This window comes from Phoca vitulina, unplaced genomic scaffold (genome assembly GCF_004348235.1).
Source record: "Phoca vitulina isolate PV1807 unplaced genomic scaffold, GSC_HSeal_1.0 scaffold24, whole genome shotgun sequence".
In the NCBI taxonomy this organism is placed as follows: Eukaryota; Metazoa; Chordata; class Mammalia; order Carnivora; family Phocidae; genus Phoca; species Phoca vitulina.
Genome location: NW_022589727.1, coordinates 23,619,165 through 23,641,694, shown reverse-complemented (window position 1 = coordinate 23,641,694; position 22,530 = coordinate 23,619,165). Strand labels below are relative to the sequence as shown.

The 22,530-nt window shown below is 39.5% G+C and overlaps 1 protein-coding gene across 5 annotated transcripts in view; it reads left to right on the top strand.

The window, feature by feature from the left end:
- The window catches only part of LPIN2 (lipin 2), an 85,845-nt gene that overhangs the window by 5,985 nt on the left and 57,330 nt on the right, over positions 1-22,530 (top strand). For 3 of the 5 annotated variants that reach the window (XM_032421190.1, XM_032421189.1, XM_032421188.1), the window contains exon 1: positions 21,288-21,806. The exons of the other annotated variants lie outside the window; for them this stretch is intronic. In XM_032421190.1, the coding sequence (XP_032277081.1) occupies positions 21,696-21,806 (111 nt within the window). In that variant the 5' untranslated portion in view covers positions 21,288-21,695. Of the gene's footprint in view, positions 1-21,287; positions 21,807-22,530 lie in introns of those variants that run through there. 5 annotated transcript variants of the gene reach the window in all.

Below are 22,530 nucleotides of genomic sequence, written 5' to 3'. Positions count from 1 at the left end.
AGTGTTTGGGTTTACTGAAGAACCATAGGGAATATACTTTTTGTTTCCTTCAGGATGTTAAGTGTGATTATTTTTTTCTTTGTAAAATATTGCAAAGTGCCCACGTTTTATATCTTTTTAAATTACTTTAATCTCAACATTTTTTGGATGAGTAATACTTATCTGTTTGACATTATAATTATAGACATAACATCTTTACATACGAACTATACAAGAACAGGACTTATTTAGAGAAGTATCTAAATATTTTCTAAATAGAAAGCTGTCTATTTTATCTTTTTTTAAAGATTTTATTTATTTATTTATTGATAGATAGATAGAATGAGCGGTGTGGAGGGAGAGGAGGAGGAAGAGGGAGAGAGAGAATCTCTCAAGCAGACTACATGCTGAGCTCGAAGCCCGACTCTCTGGCTGGATCTCATCAGGACCCTGAGATTGTGACCTGAGCCAAAACCAAGAGTCTGATGCTTAATCGACTGTGCCACCCAGGTGCCCTGGAAGCTATTTTATAATTTAAAATATGTATTAAACAAATGTTTTGTAAGAAAGGAGTAATCTTTTGTTGTAGGGTTTTCTGACTGGTTCAATGAATTTAAAATATCTTGCCTAAGTGGCAGTATTTGGAAAGTAAACATTTGGAATTTTGCTGTCTTTAATATACACTGTCCACTGAGACCCAGTCCGTAAAATGGTGCTGATGCCTATTTTTTTAGGAACACTGTTTCTAGGTGTTTAATGTTTGTAAAAGATTATGGTTATTACAGTTACACGATTGAACACCTTTGGGTGAGGCATTTTGCTTTACATAAATTATTAAAAGGCACAACAACTCTGCACAGTAAAGATAGTAGCTGCATTTTTTAGGTGAAGACAATGAAGCTGAAAGAGATTGCCAAAGGCATGCAACTGTGTGTTGACATTGACGTCATTCCATTGCCCCTGCTCCCATGTCACGGCACTGCTCAAGGACTATAAGGATTCTCGTCAATCTGATTGACGTGCCTAAACCAATTTGGGGGTTTTGTTTTTACTTTATTAGGTAGAACTGGAGAACTTACTCTTAAGGTCAGCATCTATAAACTGCTAATAGAAGGGTAGTACCTGCTGTCTAGGAGCCTTGGGTTTCTCTAAATCATTTATGTATGCAAAACCAACCAGGTTGAGAAAGACCAGCCAAGAAAACTGTGGAAGTGACCTGGTTCCACCACACCTACCTGGGGCTTGCTCCAGAGTGAGTTTTACGATATGAAGCTGGTGCTCCTCAGCCTGCCTTCTGTAATATGAGCATATCCCTGGGCTGAGTTCGGTTCCAGTGTTTAAAACATGGCCCCTAAACTCTAGCCAAATTTTGGTCTCGGACTCAGCTTGAGAGGAAGGCAGTTCTTTTTAGTGTTGGGAGGAAGAAATGGGCTCAGTTGGACTTTTTGAGACATGGTATGTCAGTATCCAACATGATGTCTTCTTGAAGGATTTTCCCTTGTAATTTTGATTATTCCTTATATGAGAAGTATACTCCATAACCCCTGGGTTATGTGGGACTGGATTGTGCGTAGGAGCCCTGAGTTACAACATTTCAGAGTTGGACAGAACTTGTAGCCTCTTACTCCATGTAGGAACCCTTGTCCCATCACATTGTGGGTAGCCTGCTGAAACCTCTAATTTGTTGAGTATCTGAGTTTGTGTTTTTGAACAGATTTTTTTTTTTTACGAATTGGCTCTTACTTCACTGTATCATTTGACTCACTTGGTAACTACATCTGCAGATAGAATTCTCTCTGATGGAATTTTAATGGTGTCTTACTGTAATTGAATAAATAAGTGATTTGGTATTTATGAACTCTTCAATACAGAATAACTTCTCATTAAACAGAAATACATTCATAGATCTTTAGGAATTCCCAAATTCATGATTACGTGTTTGGCATATAGTTACTCAGTTGTCTCCTCTGTAATGTGGAGATAACAATACCTACTGATAGTCTGATTCTGAGGATTGGATGAAGTTGTGTATTAAACCAGAGCCACAAGCCACCTAGAGGTCCAGAGGCAGAGTGGCAGGGTAGGATTTCTCTTTTTTTTAATAAAGATTTTATTTATTTATTTGACAGAGAGAGACACAGTGAGGGAGGGAACACAAGCAGGGGGAGTGGGAGAGGGAGAAGCAGGCTTCCCGCCGAGCAGGGAGCCCGATGCGGGGCTCGATCCCAGGACCCTGGGATCATGACCTGAGCCGAAGGCGGATGCTTAACGACTGAGCCACCCAGGCGCCCCAGGGTAGGATTTCTAACCAGACAAGGTGCGCCAGTGTTGAGAGGCACGGGGCAAAAAGAAAAACGGCGAATAGCACATCTCTCTTGCCTTGAAGTACCTTATAGGCTTGTAGGAGAATTAAGTAAGTCTACTTGTGTATCAAGCAAACTTTTCTAAAACCAGGTAGGGAGGGATTGTGAAGGGAGTACTGCATGAGTGATTGAAAGTGAGTCAAAGGAAGTATCTTGGAGTGAGCTTCTGTGCTTATGTTTTTAGAATGAGCATATGATGTTTAGTTGAAAGATGTTTGTGCTTGCTTAAAACTTCTTTGACCTAGAACTTTTATCTCTATAGTGTTAACATAGAAAATTTATTTTTATGTTAGCAATTTTGTATATAAGCTTTATGTACTACATATGTTGGTAAATTTAAGCCTTGTGATTTTTGCCATCATTTCATCTCTTGCTCTGGGAATTTTGTTGTCTAGGCCTCTAAGTGGAGCCTTTTCTTTGTGTCTGGAAAGCAGAGCTGTCCTCTGTACCTATTGTATACAGTGCAGGCGAATGTTTAACTAAAAAAAACTGTTGCTGACTAATTCATAAAGTCTCTTAACATTTTTCTATAAACTTTAATAACTGATTATCATTAAAATTTCCTTAGATTATAAACCTACGTGAAATTTTATTTTCTACTATTTGAAAAATATTAATAAGCCTGTATGGTTAATGGTGGATAATTTTTTTTAATCTTTTGAGTGTCATCTTTTTCAGTGTTGGCTAAATCTTTTGCTAGTATTTTGACATAGAAAAGGGCTTTTGGTTTAGGACATTTCCCTTTTCAAAGTGAATAAACTAGATGACTAATAAGAATTTTATATATTTAAATCTTCTGGTTCATTTGTTTTGTTTTAATGAGACATACCTAAAGCTCAGTGCTAATGCCGAGAGCTGGAAAAGAGCTTTTCCTAATTAAAAGCAAAACAAAATAAAAACCCACAGTGCTCATATTTGCTTGGTGTTTGTTTTTTCTTTTCTCTAGTAGTTTTTATTCCTTGTAGATATGATTCTTTATCATAAGGCTGCATCACATGATAGTCCTATTCATCTTTTACTTTTTTTCATTTTTTACATTTTTTTTTTTTTTTTTAAGATTTTATTTATTTATTTATTTGAGAGAAAGAGAGAGAGAGAAACAGCATGAGAGGGGAGAGGGTCAGAGGGAGAAGCAGGCTCCCCGCTGAGCTGGGAGCCTGATGTGGGACTTGATCCCAGGACTCCGGGATCATGACCTGAGCCGAAGGCAGTCGCTTAACCAACTGAGCCACCCAGGCGCCCTCATTTTTTACATTTTTAAGTATACTTTATGTCTAAAAATTCAGATAGTACTTTGAGATATATAGTGAAGAATACCAGTCTCTTTCTCACTGCCGATTACTGCTTCCTAGAAGCAGTTTCTTTCAACTCTTTTTACCTGTTTCTTGTGAGCTTTAATTCTATGCGTATATCCCTACGCTACTGTGGCTTGGTTTTTCGGTTTTAGACGTTCTCTGTGGATTTCCTATTGTGCTAGATGAAGATTCATCTCTTACATAACCCTCACACACTTTTCCTTCTATCCTTTGCATGTAATGGTATCATAATTTTTAAATTTCTCAGTATTCAGTATTTATGTTTTCATGGCCGGGTACTGTTTAAAACTAAGCATATGCAGTGATTTTATTTCTTCACCAAATTTTTGTTTTCACTGGAATTAATTGTTTTGTTGGGATTAATCACAAATTCAGGCCCCCCAGTTTCTGACAGAATTACAGGACTCTGAGCAGTGAACACCTCACCTGCATCCTATTAATTTCTCACCTCTGTCAGGCCTTCTTTTCTAGATAGTCCTCTGTCAGCCTGCTTCCTCATTTTGGTGGGCACATCCCCCTGTAGCTTTTTTTTTATTGTTAATGTTAATCACCATACATTACATCATTAGTTTTTGATGTAGTGTTCCATGATTCATTGTTTGTGTATAACACCCAGTGTTCCATGCAGAACGTGCCCTCTTTAATACCCATCACCAAGCTAACCCATCCTTCCACCCCCCTCCCCTCTAGAACCCTCAGTTTGTTTTTCAGAGTCCATCGTCTCTCATGGTTTGTCTCCCCCTCCGATTTCCCCCCCTTCATTCTTCCCCTCCTGCTATCTTCTGCTGCTGCGTTTTGTTTTTTTTAACATATATTGTATTATTTGTTTCAGAGGTACAGATCTGTGATTCAACAGTCTTGCACAATTCACAGTGCTCACCATAGCACATAACCTCCCCGATGTCTATCACCCCACCACCCTATCCCTCCCACCCCCCACCGCTCCAGCAACCCTCAGTTTGTTTCCTGAGATTAAGAATTCCTCATATCAGTGAGGTCATATGATACATGTCTTTCTCTGATTGACTTATTTCGCTCAGCATAACACCCTCCAGTTCCATCCACGTCATTGCAAATGGCAAGATCTCGTTCCTTTTGATGGCTGCATAATATTCCATTGTATATATATACCACATCTTCTTTATCCATTCATCTGTCGATGGACATCTTGGCTCTTTCCACAGTTTGGCTGTTGTGGACATTGCTGCTATAAACATCGGGGTGCACGTACCCCTTTGGATCCCTACATTTGTATCTTTGGGGCAAATACCCAGTAGTGCAATTGCTGGATCGTATGGTAGCTCTATTTTCAACATCTTGAGGAACCTCCATACTGTTTTCCAGAGGGGCTGCACCAGCTTGCATTCCCACCAACAGTGTAGGAGGGTTCCCCTTTCTCCGCATCCCCGCCAACATTTGTCGTTTCCTGACTTGTTAATTTTAGCCATTCTGACTGGTGTGAGGTGATATCTCATTGAGGTTTTGATTTGGATTTCCCTGATGCCGAGTGATGTTGAGCACTTTTTCATGTGTCTGTTGGCCATTTGGATGTCTTCTTTGGAAAAATGTCTGTTCATGTCTTCTGCCCATTTCTTGATTGGATCATTTGTTCTTTGGGTGTTGAGTTTGATAAGTCCTTTATAGATTTTGGATGCTAGCCCTTTATCTGATATGTCATTTGCAAATATCTTCTTCCATTCTGTCGGTTGTCTTTTGGTTTTGTTGACTGTTTCTTTTGCTGTGCAGAAGCTTTTTCTCTTGATGAAGTCCCAATAGTTCATTTTTGCCCTCGCTTCCCTTGCCTTTGCTGATGTTTCGAGGAAGAAGTTGCTGCGGCTGAGGTCGAAGAGGTTGCTGCCTGTGTTCTCCTCATGGATTTTGATGGACTCCTGTCTCACATTTAGGTCTTTCAACCATTTGGAGTCTATTTTTGTGTGTGGTGTAAGGAAATGGTGCAGTTTCATTCTTCTGCATGTGGCTGTCCAGTTTTCCCAACACCATTTGTTGAAGAGACTGTCTTTTTTCCATTGGACGTTCTTTCCTGCTTTGTCAAAGATTAGTTGACCATATAGTTGAGGGTCCATTTCTGGGCTCTCTATTCTGTTCCATTGATCTATGTGTCTGTTTTTGTGCCAGTACCATACTGTCTTGATGATGACAGCTTTGTAATAGAGCTGGAAGTCTGGAATTGTGATGCTGCCAGCTTTGCTTTTCTTTTTCAACATTCCTCTGGCTATTTGGGGTCTTTTCTGGTTCCATACAAATTTTAGGATTATTTGTTCCATTTCTTTGAAAAAAAAGTGGATGGTATTTTGATAGGGATTGCATTGAATGTGTAGATTGCTCTAGGTAGCATTGACATCTTCGCAGTATTTGTTCTTCCAGTCCATGAGCATGGAATGTTTTTCCATTTCTTTGTGTCTTCCTCAATTTCTTTCATGAGTATTTTATAGTTTTCTGAGTACAGATCCTTTGCCTCTTTGGTTAGATTTATTCCTAGGTATCGTATGGTTTTGGATGCAACTGTAAATGGGATCGACTCCTTAATTTCTCTTTTTTCTGTCTTGTTGTTGGTCCCCTGTAGCTTTTTGAGAAAGGCTTCACAGTAGGTCAATTCTGAGACCTTACGTATCTGGAAATTTATTCTAGCCTCATACTTAATTGGGAGGCTGGCTATGGGAATGCTAGAATGGAAATAGTTTTCCTTTAGAAGTTTGATTTGTTTACTGTTGAGAAATACCAAGCTTTTTATTTTCTGTTTCTCTCTCCTTCCCACTCTTTCTGTCCTTTCCCTTTCTCTTCCAGTTTTGTTCTTTTTGTTTTGTTTTGTTTTGTTTTTTGGGTTTTTTTTTTATCTCTTTTTAAAAAAAGTCTCTCCTCTTTCTCATATTTTGATGAAGTGCCTTCATTTGTGATTTGCAGCCTTTGTCCCTGTACCATTCACTGTGAGGGAGTGACCAGAACACCTGAGAAGTGCCCTCCTCACGTGGCTTCACGGTGGGACCCACGGTCCTGGCCTTGCTTTGTACACTGATGCCTGGCTAGCAGGCAGGTATATTATCAGTCTGTGTAGGTCAGAAGGGCATAAAAACATTCAGTATATGGGTGCTTCTCAGATCTGGTGAGGCTTCATCCCCACAAGCAGAATCATCTGCGGCTGTGTATCCTCATGAAAAGTTTGAGGGGTAGCTGACATTGGGGTGCTGTATCTCTGATTCAGAGTATGATGTGCATCCTGCTTTGTATAGCCATGCCCACATGGTGATTTCTGAATCCTTTGCCCTTAAAGAAACTGCAGAGCCTTTAACGTCTGTTGGCATCTTTTCATTGTGACTGCCTTTGGTGGAGCCCACTACAGTGCAGATACCTGTCCATGTTGGTGCTGGGTACTTGGTAGGAATTTTCAATTTGGAAAATCATGTTTTTGACTCTGGGAAATTGACTTATAGTTGTAATGCTTTTTTGACATACCTCCACCAGTGTGGGCTCTTGTTTTGAGCACTTCCTTACTTTCTGATCGTCCGTTTTTTTTCCTCCATCCATTTTTTGCCTTTCAAAAACTTGACAACCTCTTTCATTTCCTGTTATTTCCTCCAAACATTCTCTTTGTACTTGTGAGTTACCCCTTTTATATTTCTTTACTATTATGTTAGTGTATAACAAAGTACCACACACTGGATGGTTTAAACAGCAGAAAAATTTATTGTCTCACAGTTCTGGAGGCTGGAAGTCTGAAATCAAGGTGTCAGCAGGGTTAGTTCCTTCTGAAGGCTGTAGGGAGAATCTGTTCATGCCTCTCTCCTAACTTCTCGTGGTTAGCTGGCAGTTTTTGGCATTTCTTTGTTTGTATATACAGTACCCTGATTACCACCTTCATGGTCACATGGCATTCTGTGTGTGTGTCTTGGTCCAAGTTTCCCCTTTTTCTAAGGAAGCCAGTCACATTGGTTTAGGGCCCACACTGATGACCTCATTTTAACCTAATTACCTCCATAAAGATCCTATTTCCGTAGAAGGTCACATTCTGAGATACTGAGAATTGAAACTCCAAATTAGTTCTAGGGACACAGTTCAACTCTGAACAGTGGGCTTTAAGAGGGAATGAAGATCTAGTGTATGACATCCTTTGTGTTTTTTGTGTTTTGGTGTTTTTTTTTTTAAAGATTTTTATTTATCTACTTGACAGAGAGAGAGAGCGAGAGCAGGAACACAAGCAGGGGGAGTGGGAGAGGGAGAAACAGGCTTCCGCCGAGCAGGGAGCTCGATGCAGGGCTCAGTCCCAGGACCCTGGGACCATGACCTGAGCCGAAGGCAGACGCTTAACGACTGAGCCACCCAGGCGCCCCGACATCCTTTGTGTGTAACAGAATGTCTAGTTATTGTAATATTTTTAAAGACTCTTAATCACATCTGTCTTCACTGAAGATCAGAAAGCAACTCTCAGGAAATAATTTTTAGATTACAATTGGCGATTTTTGTTCAGATTCATGTGACTGTTAAATTTCTGCTGGTTTCCTGAATGTTTAATAACTTAGTATCTGAGTCACCTCATTTGCTACCCTTGTTTTGTTTCTGAAGTAATTTGAAGGTTGGCAGCATGATTACAGCACTGTCTTGTGAGAAAGTAAATTCTGTCGTGACATAGTTATGTGAACATGATCAGCCAGGTTCTGATGCTGTGTCTTCTGTGTTAGTTGCACTCTTTCTTTTTCAGATGTGAGCCTCCTGGGTTAAGTTTGTTTGATTTTAAAAGTTCTGTCATACGTTTTTTTTGTTTTGTTTTGGCTCCTCAATCCTTTTACCTAAAGTAGCCCTTCCTGTCCTTCCTCCCTTACGTTCTGGCAGCATCACTCTCTTTAATTTCCTTTATAATAGTTATGCCAGTCTGGAATTTTATTTATTCTTTTTTTTTAAGATTTTATTTATTTATTTGTCAGCACAAGCAGGGGGAGCGGCAGGCAGAGGGAGAAGCAGGCTCCCCACTGAGCAAGGAGCCTGACATGAGACTTGATACCAGGACCTGAGCCGAAGGCAGACGCCCAACTGACTGAGCCACCCAGGCATCCCTGTTTTTTATTTCTTGTTTCTCTTTCTCTATTAGAATCTTAGTGCTGTGAGAGCAGGCACCTCATCAGCCAGGTTCACTGCTTGATCTCAGCTCAGAATAGAATAGTACCTACACATTAAAGTAGACACTGCTTTTAAACAGGTCAGTGAGTTGAAATAAGCTTTATTTTCCAACATTCCAAATGTTGCTTCACTGAGTTGCTGTTGCTCTTGGAAGTCCTTCCCTCTTGTTGCAGTAGCTCAGTGTACAAGTCAGCTTGTGATAACACAGTGGTACAGCCTTACCTGGCGTTTGTTTTGCAAAGCTATGTCAAACTAGGCCACAGCTCAAACTGGAGTGCTGGGTGGCTCTCACAATAGCGGTGCAGTTGGCGATGGCTGCTATCTCCACAGCTTCTCCCTTTATCCACCCAGATGTTCTCCAGGCTGGGAGAGGGAGGTCCCCCTCCTAACATTTCTGAAAATTCTATTAGGGTCCTAGTAGTAGTTGTGCACAATAAAGCAGGGCCTGAAATTTGAAAGTTGTGTTTTAATTGGCTTCTGGTGGAAGACTCCTCCATCTCCACAGCCTCTCCCAGTTTCCCCAGGAGCCTCTGCAGACACCAGTATGGGATGCCTGGAGTTGGGAGTGGGATCTCTGTATGGCTGCACAGGAGTTCACATCCCTGCTGCTTGGCCTCATGGTCGCCATGTTCTGTTTAATTGAGACAGACCTAGGCAGTTCCAAAGAGAAGAGTGGAGAACCGGTGAATTTGTGCTTCCTGATCTAAAACCTGTTCCTCTGGGAAACAGGGAGGGGGGGTGCTGCATTCCTGAGAGTTAAATACAAGACAGATTGCAAGTATTGTTAAAAACTGAATATGTGTTACTGGAGCTGAGGAATTCTCCTGGTCACTTTCATGACATCAGTTAAGGGGATGGATTGGCACTTTTCCCCCGCCTTGTTTCTTTTTTATTAGTATGCTACCAGTAATCAGGGAAGATTTTTCTCTCCACCAGCAGGAGTCACTGAAAGATGGTTGATGCAATGTGTGAGGTTGGTCAAACTGTTTATGCAGTAGAAGTCACTTTTAACTAGAGTTGTGGCACTGTCTTGATTTCATCATGATACCCTCAAGGGTTACAGGCAAATGGCTTGGCATTCTGATGGTGTCCCACAGGTGATTGCTATAGCTTTGACCTAACTAATATCTCTTTGAATTTCAGTTAGGTTTAGAAAAATATAAGCTCCAAAAATGAAGTGTACATATTCCTGAAATGTCAAATCTGGTATCTCTCATGCAAAAGTTAACATTCAGCTTTGAAATTCTTAGGCAATTTAGAGAACCTGGTGCCTGTGGCAAGGTCTCTGAAAAACAAATGATGCTTTCTGTGTGTGGTGGGAGAAATGGATGTGGTTCTCTTGTTCTGGGATATATGTATGATATCTGATAGATACATACCTACAGACTGTCCTGGGATGTGAGCAAATAGTCATTTCTTTCCTGCATCCTCACAGTGCCTATTGAAATGGGAGTGATAAATGATGACAATTGATGGACATTATTCACGATGAAAAATATTGTTTAAGTAAAAGATTCAACATATTACGAAGTTTAAAGTTTACCTATAATATCTAATAGAAGTTTTCAGTTTTGCACCCCATTACAAGTGAATAATAAAACTGTTGATGCTTCTGTAAAAAAGTAACTGTGGAGGAATATAACTAAAAATTTATGCAATCAAATAAGTGTACATTGCTCACTTTAGTGCGATATATGCATTTCAATGATGCTGTCATTCTTAAAACATTTTGGAACACCATTTTCTTTTTAAGTTGCTTTCAGTCTCGAAATATATCATTTTATGCTCAGTAGTGGAAAGTCTTTACCTCTCAAGGTAGGTTAGGTTTTGCAAAATTGCCAGAAGTCATTTAGAGCAGCATCTGGTGGATCATGCATATCAGAGAGCTGAATAATAATCTACTTCTTTGCTGTTTAAGAGTTGTGAGCATATAGAAATGGAAAAAAAAAAAGAGTTGTGAGCATATAGTAATGATACTGATTTTTATCCTGTATAGCACCTAAATTTAAAGATCTTTCAGAAAAAACAGAGTACTAATAACATGCTTGACAGTGGCATATCAATGGGATCAATTTATTATAGCCTTTAGAAGTATTTAATTTTAAAAGACAGCCTTCATGTTAGAGTGTTAATGTGACTAAACAGTTTTACACCAGAACTTCAAAGAAGGAAATGCCCTGAGGAAGGTGCCTTAGGGAGGCTGGTCTGATTTGGACCCAGTGTAGGGTGGAGGTCTGGGAGTAGCTGGATCTAATAGTTTTTATCTTAAGACCACCCCCTACAACCCTAGGATTCTTCTGACTGTTGTTAGTCTTATTTTGGCTATTTGGGGATGGAATGTGCATTATACTATTTGAACAAAAAATAGGCTGAAGGGTGGGCCTCAGTTGGATGGGCCGTAGGGAAGGGGAAGAAGGTATGGAAAGCTAAAACAAAGAGATAAAAAAGACCTGTTGATTGAAGTGGAAATTAGATCCTAAGTCATTTGTTTACTTTCCTATGTCCCTCACTAAATAGTGAGCTCCTGGATGGCAGGGATTCTGGTCTAACAATCATCTGTTAGACACTTGTGGCATAGGTCTTGAAGGTATTCAATACATTGCTTTTTAATGAAAAGAAAGAAGTTAAGCACTTAGCAGTTTCCAGGTGGTACCTCATTGAGGTACCTGCATGGTAGGTTTGGTGACCCCAGCTCTATGGAGGGGTCATAGGAAGCTCCAGTCGAGCTGAAGCTCAAAGAAGGGGTAAGTACTGGGGACATTTAGTAAGTAGTAGAGATGTAATTTAAAATTCGATCTGTCTAAATTCAAAGCCCAAGCTATGTGCCTGACTGGTGCACCCCTAACATTTGTGAGGGCCCAGCCAGAACAGGAATATAAATACAGGGCTGCATACCATCTGTCTAAACCATTAGTTCTCAACTAGAGGAATTTTGCCTCCAGAGACCACTTAGAAATGACTGGAGACGTTTTTGGTTGCCACAACTGGGGAGAGTGCTACTGGCATCTAGTGGTTGGAGATCAGGGATAGTGTGCTCCTTCACGCCTTGGGGGAAAAAAATGATCTGACCCATGTCTTTATGCCAAGGTTGAGAAACCTTGGTCTAAACTGTTAAAAGCTATGAATCCAGTCACCCCCATGGACTGTCCAACATTCCCACCATTGGCTGTTTTGTCCTGTCACAGAGCCTGAGCACTAGCACATACTATGCTGGCGGTGCAGTTCTAGGGTCAGTTTGGCTTGTGCTTCCCTCCAGTTCTGTTAGGTAAATTGTTTAAAAAAAAAAAAAAACTTACATAGGGTGTCTAGGTGGCTCAGTCGGTTAAGTGTCTGCCTTCAGCTCAGGTCGTGATTCTGGGGTTCTGGGATCGAGTCCGGAATTGGGCTCCCTGCTCTTCGAGGAGCCTGCTTCTCCCTCTCCCTCTGCCTGCCACTCCCCCTGCTTGTGCGAGTGCTCAGGAGCATGCACACGCGCGCTCTCTCTCTCTCTGTCAAATAAATAAGTAAAATCTTAAAAAAAATAAACTTTCCTAGAGATCTGAAAAGAAGAAAAACAAATGTGGTCTTTTTATTTGGGGTTTGTGGTATGCAGGGCTTTGTAAAGTGCAGGGCCTGGGGCAGGGACTCCTTTTGCCCAGGGATAAAGGCAGTACTGGTGCCTGACATTATATGTAATAGACACTGGAAAAATGTGTAGTTTGTCTTTTCACTTTCTTGATAATGTCCTTTGATACAAAAAAAAGTTTTAAATTTTGATGGAATCTAGTTTATCTCCTTCTGTTGTTACTCATACTTTTGGTGTCATGTCTAAGAATCATTTGCCAGATCAAAAGTCATGAAGATTTGCTACATGTTTCCTTACAAACATTATGTGTTTTTAGCTCTTATATTTAGGTCTTTGGTCCATTCTGAGTTAATTTTTCTATGTGATGTGAGGGAGGTGTCCAACTTCATTCTTTTGTATGTGGAAATCCCGTTCTTGGTACCATACATTGAAGAGACTCTTCTTTCCCCATTGAATGGACTTAGCACCCTTGTCAAAAATCACTGGCCAACAGGGCTTCTGGGTGGCTCAGTCAGTTGAGCATCTGACTCTGATTTCGGCTCAGGTCATGATCTCAGGGTCGTGAGATGGAGCCTCACTTTGGGCTTGGTGCTCAGCGTGGAGTCTCCTTGGGATTCTCTTTCTCTGCCCCTTTCCCTGTGCAGATGCTCGCTTTCTCTCAAATAAAATCTTTAAAAAACATGATTGGCCATTGATGTTTGGGTTTATTTCTGGACTCCGTTCTACTCCACTGGTCTGTAGGTCTGTCTTTATGCCAGTACCATACTGTTTTGATTACTGTAGCTTTGTAATAAGTGTTGCAATCAGGAACTTTGTTCTTCCTTTTCAAGATTGTTTTGGCCCCTTGTAATTCCCTATCAGTTTGAGGATTGGCTTTTTATTTCTGAAAAGAAAAAAAAAAAGTCTTTTGAAATCTTGGTAGGATTGTGTTGAATTCGTAGATTGCTTTGGATGGTATTGACATTTTAACAATATTAAGTCTCTGTGTCCATGAACATGAGGTGTCTTTTTTACTTAGGTCATTTTAAATTTCTTTCAGCAATGTTTTGTAATTTTAAATATGCAAGTTTTCACCTCCTTGATTAAATTTATTCCTAAATATATTTTATTCTTTTAGATTCATTTGTTTTTGAGATTTTAAAAACACCTAGCACATTAAATCTGGATTCCAACCTAAGTATTAAGTCCTAGAAGATACTATAGAAGACATCTGGAAGCTTGAAAACAAGTGGATTAGGGTTTGAACCTGGCTTTGGCACTTTTATTTTTTTTTTTAAAGATTTTGTTTATTTGACAGAGTCCTAACGAGAGAGGGAACACCAGCAGGGGTAGTGGGAGAGGGAGAAGCAGGCTTCCCGCTGAACAGGGAGCCCGATGTGGGCCTCCCTCCCAGGACCCTGGGACCATGACCTGAGCTGAAGGCAGATGCTTAACGACTGAGCCACCCAGGCACCCCGGCTTTGGCAATTTTATTTTTATTTTTTTATTTTTTAAAGATTTTATTTATTTATTTGACAGAGAGAGACACAGTGAGAGAGGGAACACAAGCCGGGGGAGTGGGAGAGGGAGAAGCAGGCTTCCCGCTGAGCAGGGAGCCCGATGCGGGACTCCATCCCCGGACCCTGAGATCATGACCTGAGCCAAAGGCAAGACGCTTAACGACTGAGCCACCCAGGCGCCCCTGGCACTTTTAAAAACTAGTTGGTAACCTTGAATGTATCATATAATCTCTCTGAGTCTGTTTCTTCATCTACAACTACAGGGATAAAGCAGATCTTTCACAGAAATTGTATAGATCAGAGATAATATATGCAAAGGACTAGCTCTAGAGTATGACTCAGAGTTAAATACTAGATAACTAATGCTAGGCTGCTAGTATTGTTTTTTCTTGTATGGTTTCAGTATAAATACTGGTTTGCCATACAGTTTCTCTTGAACATTTAGCTTAGATTACCTTTGTTTGCTTTATTTCTTTTCACATCCAGAAGTTTTGTGATTAAACGGTATACATTAAAATCTTGAGGGGCGCCTGGGTGGCTCAGATGGTTAAGCGTCTGCCTTTGGCTCCGGTCATGATCCCAGAGTCCTGGGATCGAGTCCCACATCGGGCTCCCTGCTCCTTGGGAGCCTGCTTCTCCCTCTGCTTCTCTCTCTCTCTCTCTTTGTCTCTCATGAATAAATAAAAATAAACGGTATACATTAAAATCTTGAGTAGAATGAATTTGTTGCAAAGGCTAGTGATTTTTACACAAACTAAATATCCTGTTCCTCAGAGAGCCTTAAAAGGTATGTTGTGTTGTGGTGGGGGAATAGTTACAAAATTGTCATAAACTATCTGCGTTTCAGTGGTGCTGTGTCCTTAAAAGAGGGGAACCTTTCTTCTAATGTTGCTGTTCTTAGATGCCTCTTTGCTTTCTTGGATCCTCTACTGTCCTGGCATTGCAAGGTTAAATTTTAGACATTACTAGCATTTAACCTCTAAGAATAGCAAAGCTGACTTAAGGCTTTACCTGTCTTAGAATTGCATTTGTTTGTATGTGTGAAATCTAACTATTGTCATGTATAAACCTGGGTACCAATGCTACATTTTTTTTTTTCCTTACGCATTTGAAGGGAACTTTAGATTGAAGTAGGGAGATTTGATTTCTGAGCGACAGTCTAAGAGTTCTGATGGTTTTCGTTTTAGTTTAAATACAGGCAGTTGAATAAAATCTGTTAAGAAAATTTGATGTAGCATAGAAGTTTCTTAATATTGTAAAAGTAAATTCCTTAAGTTATTGTCATAGCAATGTAATTTAGCCATTTTGCTGTTCATTTCCTGAAGAACACAAATGAACCTGCATACAGGAGTATGAAATGGTGCATATTCTGATGGGCAGGGAAGGGTGATGTGGATGCAGTCAAGTTAAGAAATACGTGGGTTTGAAAAAGAAACAAGTTGGGAGAGCAAGCCTATCAGAGGGTTGCCACATTCCGTTGGGGGCCCATTTAAGGCTACAGATAATAATTGATACTTTCACCTGTCCTACCAGGATGACTCTTCTCAGCAATGCTCCTGATGATTCTTTATTAAAATGATAATCCCAATTGCTTGGGTGGTATTTAATTTAAGCCTGCTAATATGACAGCAAGCAAATTATAAATTAAACATCAATGATAGGTTAAAAGCAAAGGTTCTGGAGTCAGGCCTTGGTTTATTAAATCCTGGCTTCTTTTATTTATTTATTTATTTTTAAAGATTTGATTTATTTGACAGCAAGAGAGCACAAGCAGGGGGAGCAGCAAACAGAGGGAGAGGGAGAAGCAGGCTCCCTGCCCAGCAGGGAGCCCGATGAGGGGCTCAATCCCAGGCCCCTGGGATCATGACCTGAGCCGAAGGCAGACGCTTAACCGACTGAGCCAACCAGGTGCCCCTATATCCTATCCTGGCTTCTCCATCTAGCAGTTGTAAAACTTGAGCAGGTTCTCTCTGTGATAGTTGTGTATATGGGATGTTTATACACTTATCTCTTGAGGGTCTAGTGTATTTATTATTTGTATGAGTTTTATATATGATAGAAACTTTATAGATAGAATCTGTAAGTATTTAATCAGCATTACAATAGCAGTTCATTTATATAGATGGAAGAAGAGAGCAAGAAGACAAGTACCAGCTAATTACCAGTATTTTTTTTTTTTTAAGATTTTATTTATTTGACAGAGAGAAACACAGAGAGGGAGGGAACACAAGCATGGGGAGTGGGAGAGGGAGAAGCAGGCTCCCTGCGGAGCAGGGAGCCTGATGCGGGGCTTGATCCCAGGACCCTGGGATCATGACCTGAGCCGAAGGGAGACACTTAACGACTGAGCCACCCAGGCGCCCCACCAGTATTTTTTAAATAAAATTGTAAGTAATTCAAAGAGGTGCAGTCGAAGCTAACAGCAACAAGGTAGTTAAAACAACCATCACCAGTTTTTCAGGTGGTCCAGAAAATCTTTAGTTAAAAATGTGCAATACCAACTGTAGGAAGGGAAGATTCCTCTCGAGAGCCAAGAAGTGTAAGAATATGACTGACTTATGTCCCTGCATGATGCTGTTCTCATAATTTGTTAAATTTTTGTTTATTTTTTCTTTGGCTTGTGTTAATGATATCAAGTCTTGCTCACTTTGTTATTTGCTGTAGTTTTCTTTGGCAAGTTCTAAGCCATCTCACTTTTGACCTGGCTTGGAGAGATCTTTAAAGTATCTTCATTTGGCCTCAGTGTTGTGATGTGCTCCTGTTAGTGGTAAGTTTATAGCAACGAATTTGTTTCTATAAGATTAAAGCATCACACTTTTAAAAGTATTTACGATCTTTAAATTTGGTAATGTGACTTGCATTTCAACAGGATTTCTTGAGTGTACTTGAAATGGGGTGACATAGCCCTGGTACAGAAAATTGCTTATATAATTAGGGTGTCATCCCTGAGTGTCACCGTGGTGCAAGGCCATTTCAAACTGCTATTCAGAGTTAGGTAAAATGAGAAGAAAAAGAGAAATATTTAAACAGAAACAGTTGTGATTAACAGGACATGGACGGACACACGCACACACACACACAGCATTGAAACAGCTGCCACGGGAATTCTGAGCAGAGCGTTCCCCATTTGCTTTGGCTTTATTTTATTGGCAGTGTTGTCCAGAATTGGTGACACAAGTCAAGCCATGATTCTTCTGATCCTTAATCGGGCTGTTCAGCTTTACCATCTTAATGATCAAGCAGATACACTTGATAGCTGCAGCCAGACAGCTCTCAGTATTGTCTCTCTGGTCTCAAAGTATTGGGTGAAAGTGTGACCTAGAACATTAGTGTCAGAAGGGTTGGGCTTCTGAGGTTGTTTAATACCAAACTCCTTAAATTGGGATATGGACACTGAGGATATTCCAGGCCCTAGAGTCAGTGTGATACATTAACCCTTGAACTTGGTAGAAGAAAACTGTCCAGTCATCTTTTTTTTTCATACTTAAAAAATGGATGTAGCAGAGTAGAATGCAAAGTATGTTGAATTTTAAAGGTTAAAAAGATTTCAAGATTATCTTTGAAAAAGATACTTCAAGTTGGGCCTCAGGAGACCCTTCCTGTTTTTTTCTCCTCTGTTCCTTAAAAGACCTATATGCATTTGATTTTTCATTAATTCACAGCTCAAATGAACAGTCACTGGCTACCCTTGTTAAGAGTTTTGGGGATTGTGTGAGGATATAATGAAACACTGGAACCCTGAGTAAACTAGGTAGCCATTATCCAATAAGCAGTTAAACTACACATGTTTGAAAAACCTCAGAGTTTTATCAAGAGGAATTTTGCTCGGGGTGCCTGGGTGGCTCAGTGGGTTAAGTGTCTGCCTTCGGCTCAGGTCATGATACCAGAGTCTGGGATCCAGCCCCGCATCGGGCTCCCTGCTTGGTGGGGAGCCTGCTTCTCCCTCTCCCTCTGCAGCTCCCCCTGCTTGTGCTCTCTCTCTCTGTCAGATAAATAAAATCTTAAAAAAAAAAAAGAATTTTGCTCTTGGTTTTGAAGAAAGCATATTAGTCCCTTTTGTTTTCATAAGCAAACAGTGAATTATAAGTAATTCCAGATATAGGAAGAAAAACTTCATTGGTGTAGATAAGAGAGCCATTTGGCTCAAGGAACTCTGTTGTGTGGATCTCTTTGTCATGAGTGCCCTTGAAAATGTAGAGATGTACTTGAGTTAATTACTTTACTGTAGACCAGTCATGATAGAGATTATGAATTCATTGTAACTGAGGCTTTAAAAAATATTTTCATCGTGATTTTATACTAATTGAAACTTTTTAATGTTTTTATCTCTTTATTGGTAATTCAGTAGAAATAAGTTGCTATTCCACGGTGTGACCACTGGGGGGTGTAGATTATTTTCATTTTTTGTGTTAAAGTCAATATAACTTGTGGCGTAAATGCTTCTATTGAACCAATTTAGCTCAACCTCAGATAAGCAAATCTCAGGTTAGGACGTTTTAAGTTAATCTTTATGTCTTCTTAAGAAGCCCTTTAATACCTGGTCTCATACCTACAGGATTAGTAGTTAAAAAAAAAAAAGGTGTATTTTACTAGCATCATTATCAGCTGTGGAGTCTGTCCTGATTAGCATTTTAGCTTTGTTTGTTTCCTTAAGCTAGACTTTTTGTGGAAAGATTTAAGTCTAGGAAAAACTTCCAAATTCTACTGAACGCTTTTTTTTTTTTTTTAAGGTTGTTAAAGATGCTGTGTAAAAGTAAAAAGTAGTCTTCCTTGATATTCAGCCATTTATTATCTTTGGTTGTAGAGAAAAAGTTTGACAGTACAGTAGTGTTTTTCTTTGAAAAACCATATGGATGATTAAGAATTATTGGTTGTAGTTTTAACTTTTATTGACTCAGTCCAAAAAGTGCCACCACTCAAGAGATGGGCCAGAACCAGAATGTCGGCTACCAACTGGGAGTCAGGTGATCCACAGGTCACCACAGGGGGAAACTGGAGGTGTGTGCGTCTTGCAGAATCAGTGTTTGGAAGATGAGCTCATCGTGTCCGGGTCCATGGTGCATGCCCACTTGCTGTCAGAACATTCTGTGAGTCATCAATCCAAACAGTAAACAGTCAGTACCAAGATTAGCAGGAAATTGAAGTGACTGGCCTAGGGCCTGGTTGTTTTGTAAGAGGCGTTTGAGGTGAAGTTTACCTGAAGAGAGTTCATACCCACCAACCTCTGGCTCTTGCCTCTCTTCTCTTGTTAGCCTTTCCTTCTCGTTGACCTTTATTCTCCTTTCCCTAGCACTTTGTCTTCTGGTCTTAACCTGGCACCATGGGAAGAAAACAATGAACCAGAAATCGGGTCTAAGTGGGTGACCTTGGACTAACTGCCTGATTTCTTGCTGGGCCTCAGTTTACTCACTTTTTAAAAAAGATTTTATTTATTCGAGAGAGAGAGAGCACAGGGGTGGGAGGTTGGGGAAGGAAAAGGAAGGGGGAAAGAATCTCAAGCCGCCTCTGCTGAGTGCAGAGCCCGAGGCAGGGTTCGATCTCCCCACCCTGAGATCATGACCTGAGCCGAAACCAAGAGTGGGATGCTCAACCAACTGAGCCACCCAGGTGCCCCTCAGTTGACTAACTTTTAAAATGGATAAAGTTTTTGTTTTTCTCTTTTCCCTGTATCTTTATCCCTCCAATTGCCCTTCTCCTCAACAGTTTTCCCTTTCTCCAGTCATTCCATCTATATATTTTCTCATCTCTCAAGTTTTATTTTCGCTGCTTTTCCTTTTCCCCCCTTCCTCATCTTCTTATGTAGTTTCTCCTTAATCTTCTTTCTCGTTCTCTTTTACTTACCTTTCTCCCTGACGTCTTATTTCTCCTTTTATTATTTTCCTATTGGCAGCACCCCCGTATCAGTTTTTATCTTACTACCATCTGATGCTGGGGATCCAGAACTGCCATAGGACATGGAGGGAAAAGTTTAAATTGTTCCACGTTATGTAATATTTAGACCAAAAAAAAAAAAAAATCACTTCTCTTTTAAAAGGAGGAATTTGTGTTACCTGATGTATACAGAGTTAGATTACAAGCGCCCATGGGCACTTTCATGTACTCCGGGCTCACATTAATGTCTGGTAGGCTGGGCAGCAAGCAGTATAACATACTGAATGCAAGATAAATTTTTTGCCATTTCTCATATTGGTGAAATTTGTTTTTAATTCTGCCATTTAATATTTTTATTATATGTATCTTGGTGGTGTATTGCTGTAGTAAACATTGCCAGCCTCCTTTCACTTGGTCAGACATTTGGAAATACTGTCTTTTTGTGATATTTAGAGGTAGAGGAAAAAGTTTAATAATTTGAACATCATTAAATATATGAGGATCAGCTAGTATATTGTTGATGAATTAACTCAGTACTTTTATGGAATGATGAAAAATCCTGTCATCTTCATTTCTTCTTTAGTAGAACTTTGGCTGAATGTCCTTTTTCTCCCCTTGTTCTCAAGATTGTCTCAGGGCCCTAAGGTGGTGCTTTGTCCAATAGAAATATAGTGGGAGTCATAGGGGCGCCTGGGTGGCTCAGTCGTTAAATGTCTGCCTTCGGTTCAGGTCATGATCCCGGGGTCCTGGGATCGAGCCCCGTGTTGGGCTCCCTGCTCAGTGGGAAGCCTGCTTCTCCCTCTTCCACTCCCCGTTTGTGTTCCCTCTCTCGCTATGTCTCTCTCTGTCCAATAAATAAATAAAATCTTATAAAAAAAAATAATAATGGGAGTCATATGTAATTTTAAATTGCATATAGCAAAAAGAAAAAAACAGGTATAAATCTTAATATATCATATTTAACTCAGTACACCCAAAATATTATCATTTAACATGTATGTATAACAAATTAGATTATTTCACATTCCATTTTTATTTTGTTTTATGCTTACAACACCTCTCAGTTGGTTCTAGCAACATTGCAGATATAGCCACGTTGTAATGAACAGCACAACCCTAGACAGCTGTATTGAATAAAATTTTTAATTAAAAACTGTATTTTGTCCATGTGTGTTAAGTATGTTTTCACGTTTTAGAAAAATTCACTTGAAGTTACTAGATGTTGACTTATGGAAAGATAGAAAGGGAATACCAGGAATATTTGAATTTTACAATGCTGCAGTGTCATACTCTTAAATTGTTCAGTATTTTACTATATGTTAATATTATATAACAATATTAACAAATAATTTATTATATAACTTTTTCATTATTTACAGGGCTGAGCAGGCTGTCTTCCATCCAGAATTGTGAAAACATATTGAGTCATACTGATATGACAAAAAATTGTTATTGAATTCTAGAAAGCATCTATAACCTGCTTGTCTTTGGGAAGCTCGTTGATTACTTAGAAAATATATGTACATTATTTTCCCTCAAATGATTAATTTTTTATAAGATTACTTCTCTATATGTATAGTTTTTATTTCTAAAAACGAGGATGTGATTGATTTGGAGAATCATTAACTCAATCCCTGTCCTGTGTGATGGAAGCTGCAGTGACCGTCATGTGATTGGGCAGGACTTGGTACCTATCAGTGTAAACACATGGCACAGCCTGTCCCATGCCCCTCCTTATCTCCTTCAGAGAGAAGGGGTTGAGGCGTTTTGAGCAAATCTTATTGGTAAAGTCGTGTATGTATTGCTTTTTATTTTTTTTTAAGCCATTTCCTTTCAGTTTTAACCATATTACTGTGTCGGCAAACAGTTTGCTCTCAGTTTGTCAGCAGAGCGGCTTTCCGTTTTGATAATTTAGGACTGTAACTTTGTCTCTGAAAAAAGGACATGCTTGATAAGCTAGTTCAGTTTTAAGATGTTTTACTTAGAAGATGATAGTAAAGATGAGGAGGAGGAGAAGGTTCATGAAGACTCACTAAGTAAAACTGAAGGTGTTTACCATGGAAAGGCCCCTGCTGGTATCCTGGTGAGTTACATGCACCAATGTCCTGTTGACTTTGCTTGCTTGCTCAATCTGGGTAGTACTAAGAGAAGAGGGCTAATGCCTTTTCTTTGGAAAATGTAGCACCATGCTACACCATCTTTCTACTTTTTTCTATTTATTATTTAACAAATAACTTTCTGCCTAGAAAAAATGAGGTTGCTGCTTTAAACAGAATTTTTTTAAAACTAGGTTTCAAACTAAACATATCTGGTTTTACATTTTTGCTTCTAAGTGCAGTAGTTGAGGAATAAAAAACATTTTAAAAGTTTTATGGTTTTTACTGTCCTAGCCAAAATTTTTTGAAAACTGAATATTTGAAACTAGCATTTTATTCTGGTAATATGATACAAAAGAGTGACTGCAGTCTTTCTCCTATGATTACAAAAAAAAAAATATTGTAAGCTTTGCCATGTGGGCAAAATGCAAATTGAGGTGTTTTTTTTTTTTTTTTAATGTAGACAAGATACAAAATGAATCATATAAAAGTGTTCTAGAAGTCAGCATTAAGGAAATAAAATCAGGTAGATTAAGGACAATATAATTTAACTCTACCTGTGAAACCTTTTCCTTCAAAAATCTGAAGTAAATACCATGAGGTAAAGGTATTTCTTAGGAAATTAAGGATGTATGTTTTTATGAAAACAAGTGTAAAAAACATAATTTCTAAAATCTGTGGCTCATAATCAGGTTGATTTTAAAGTTATAT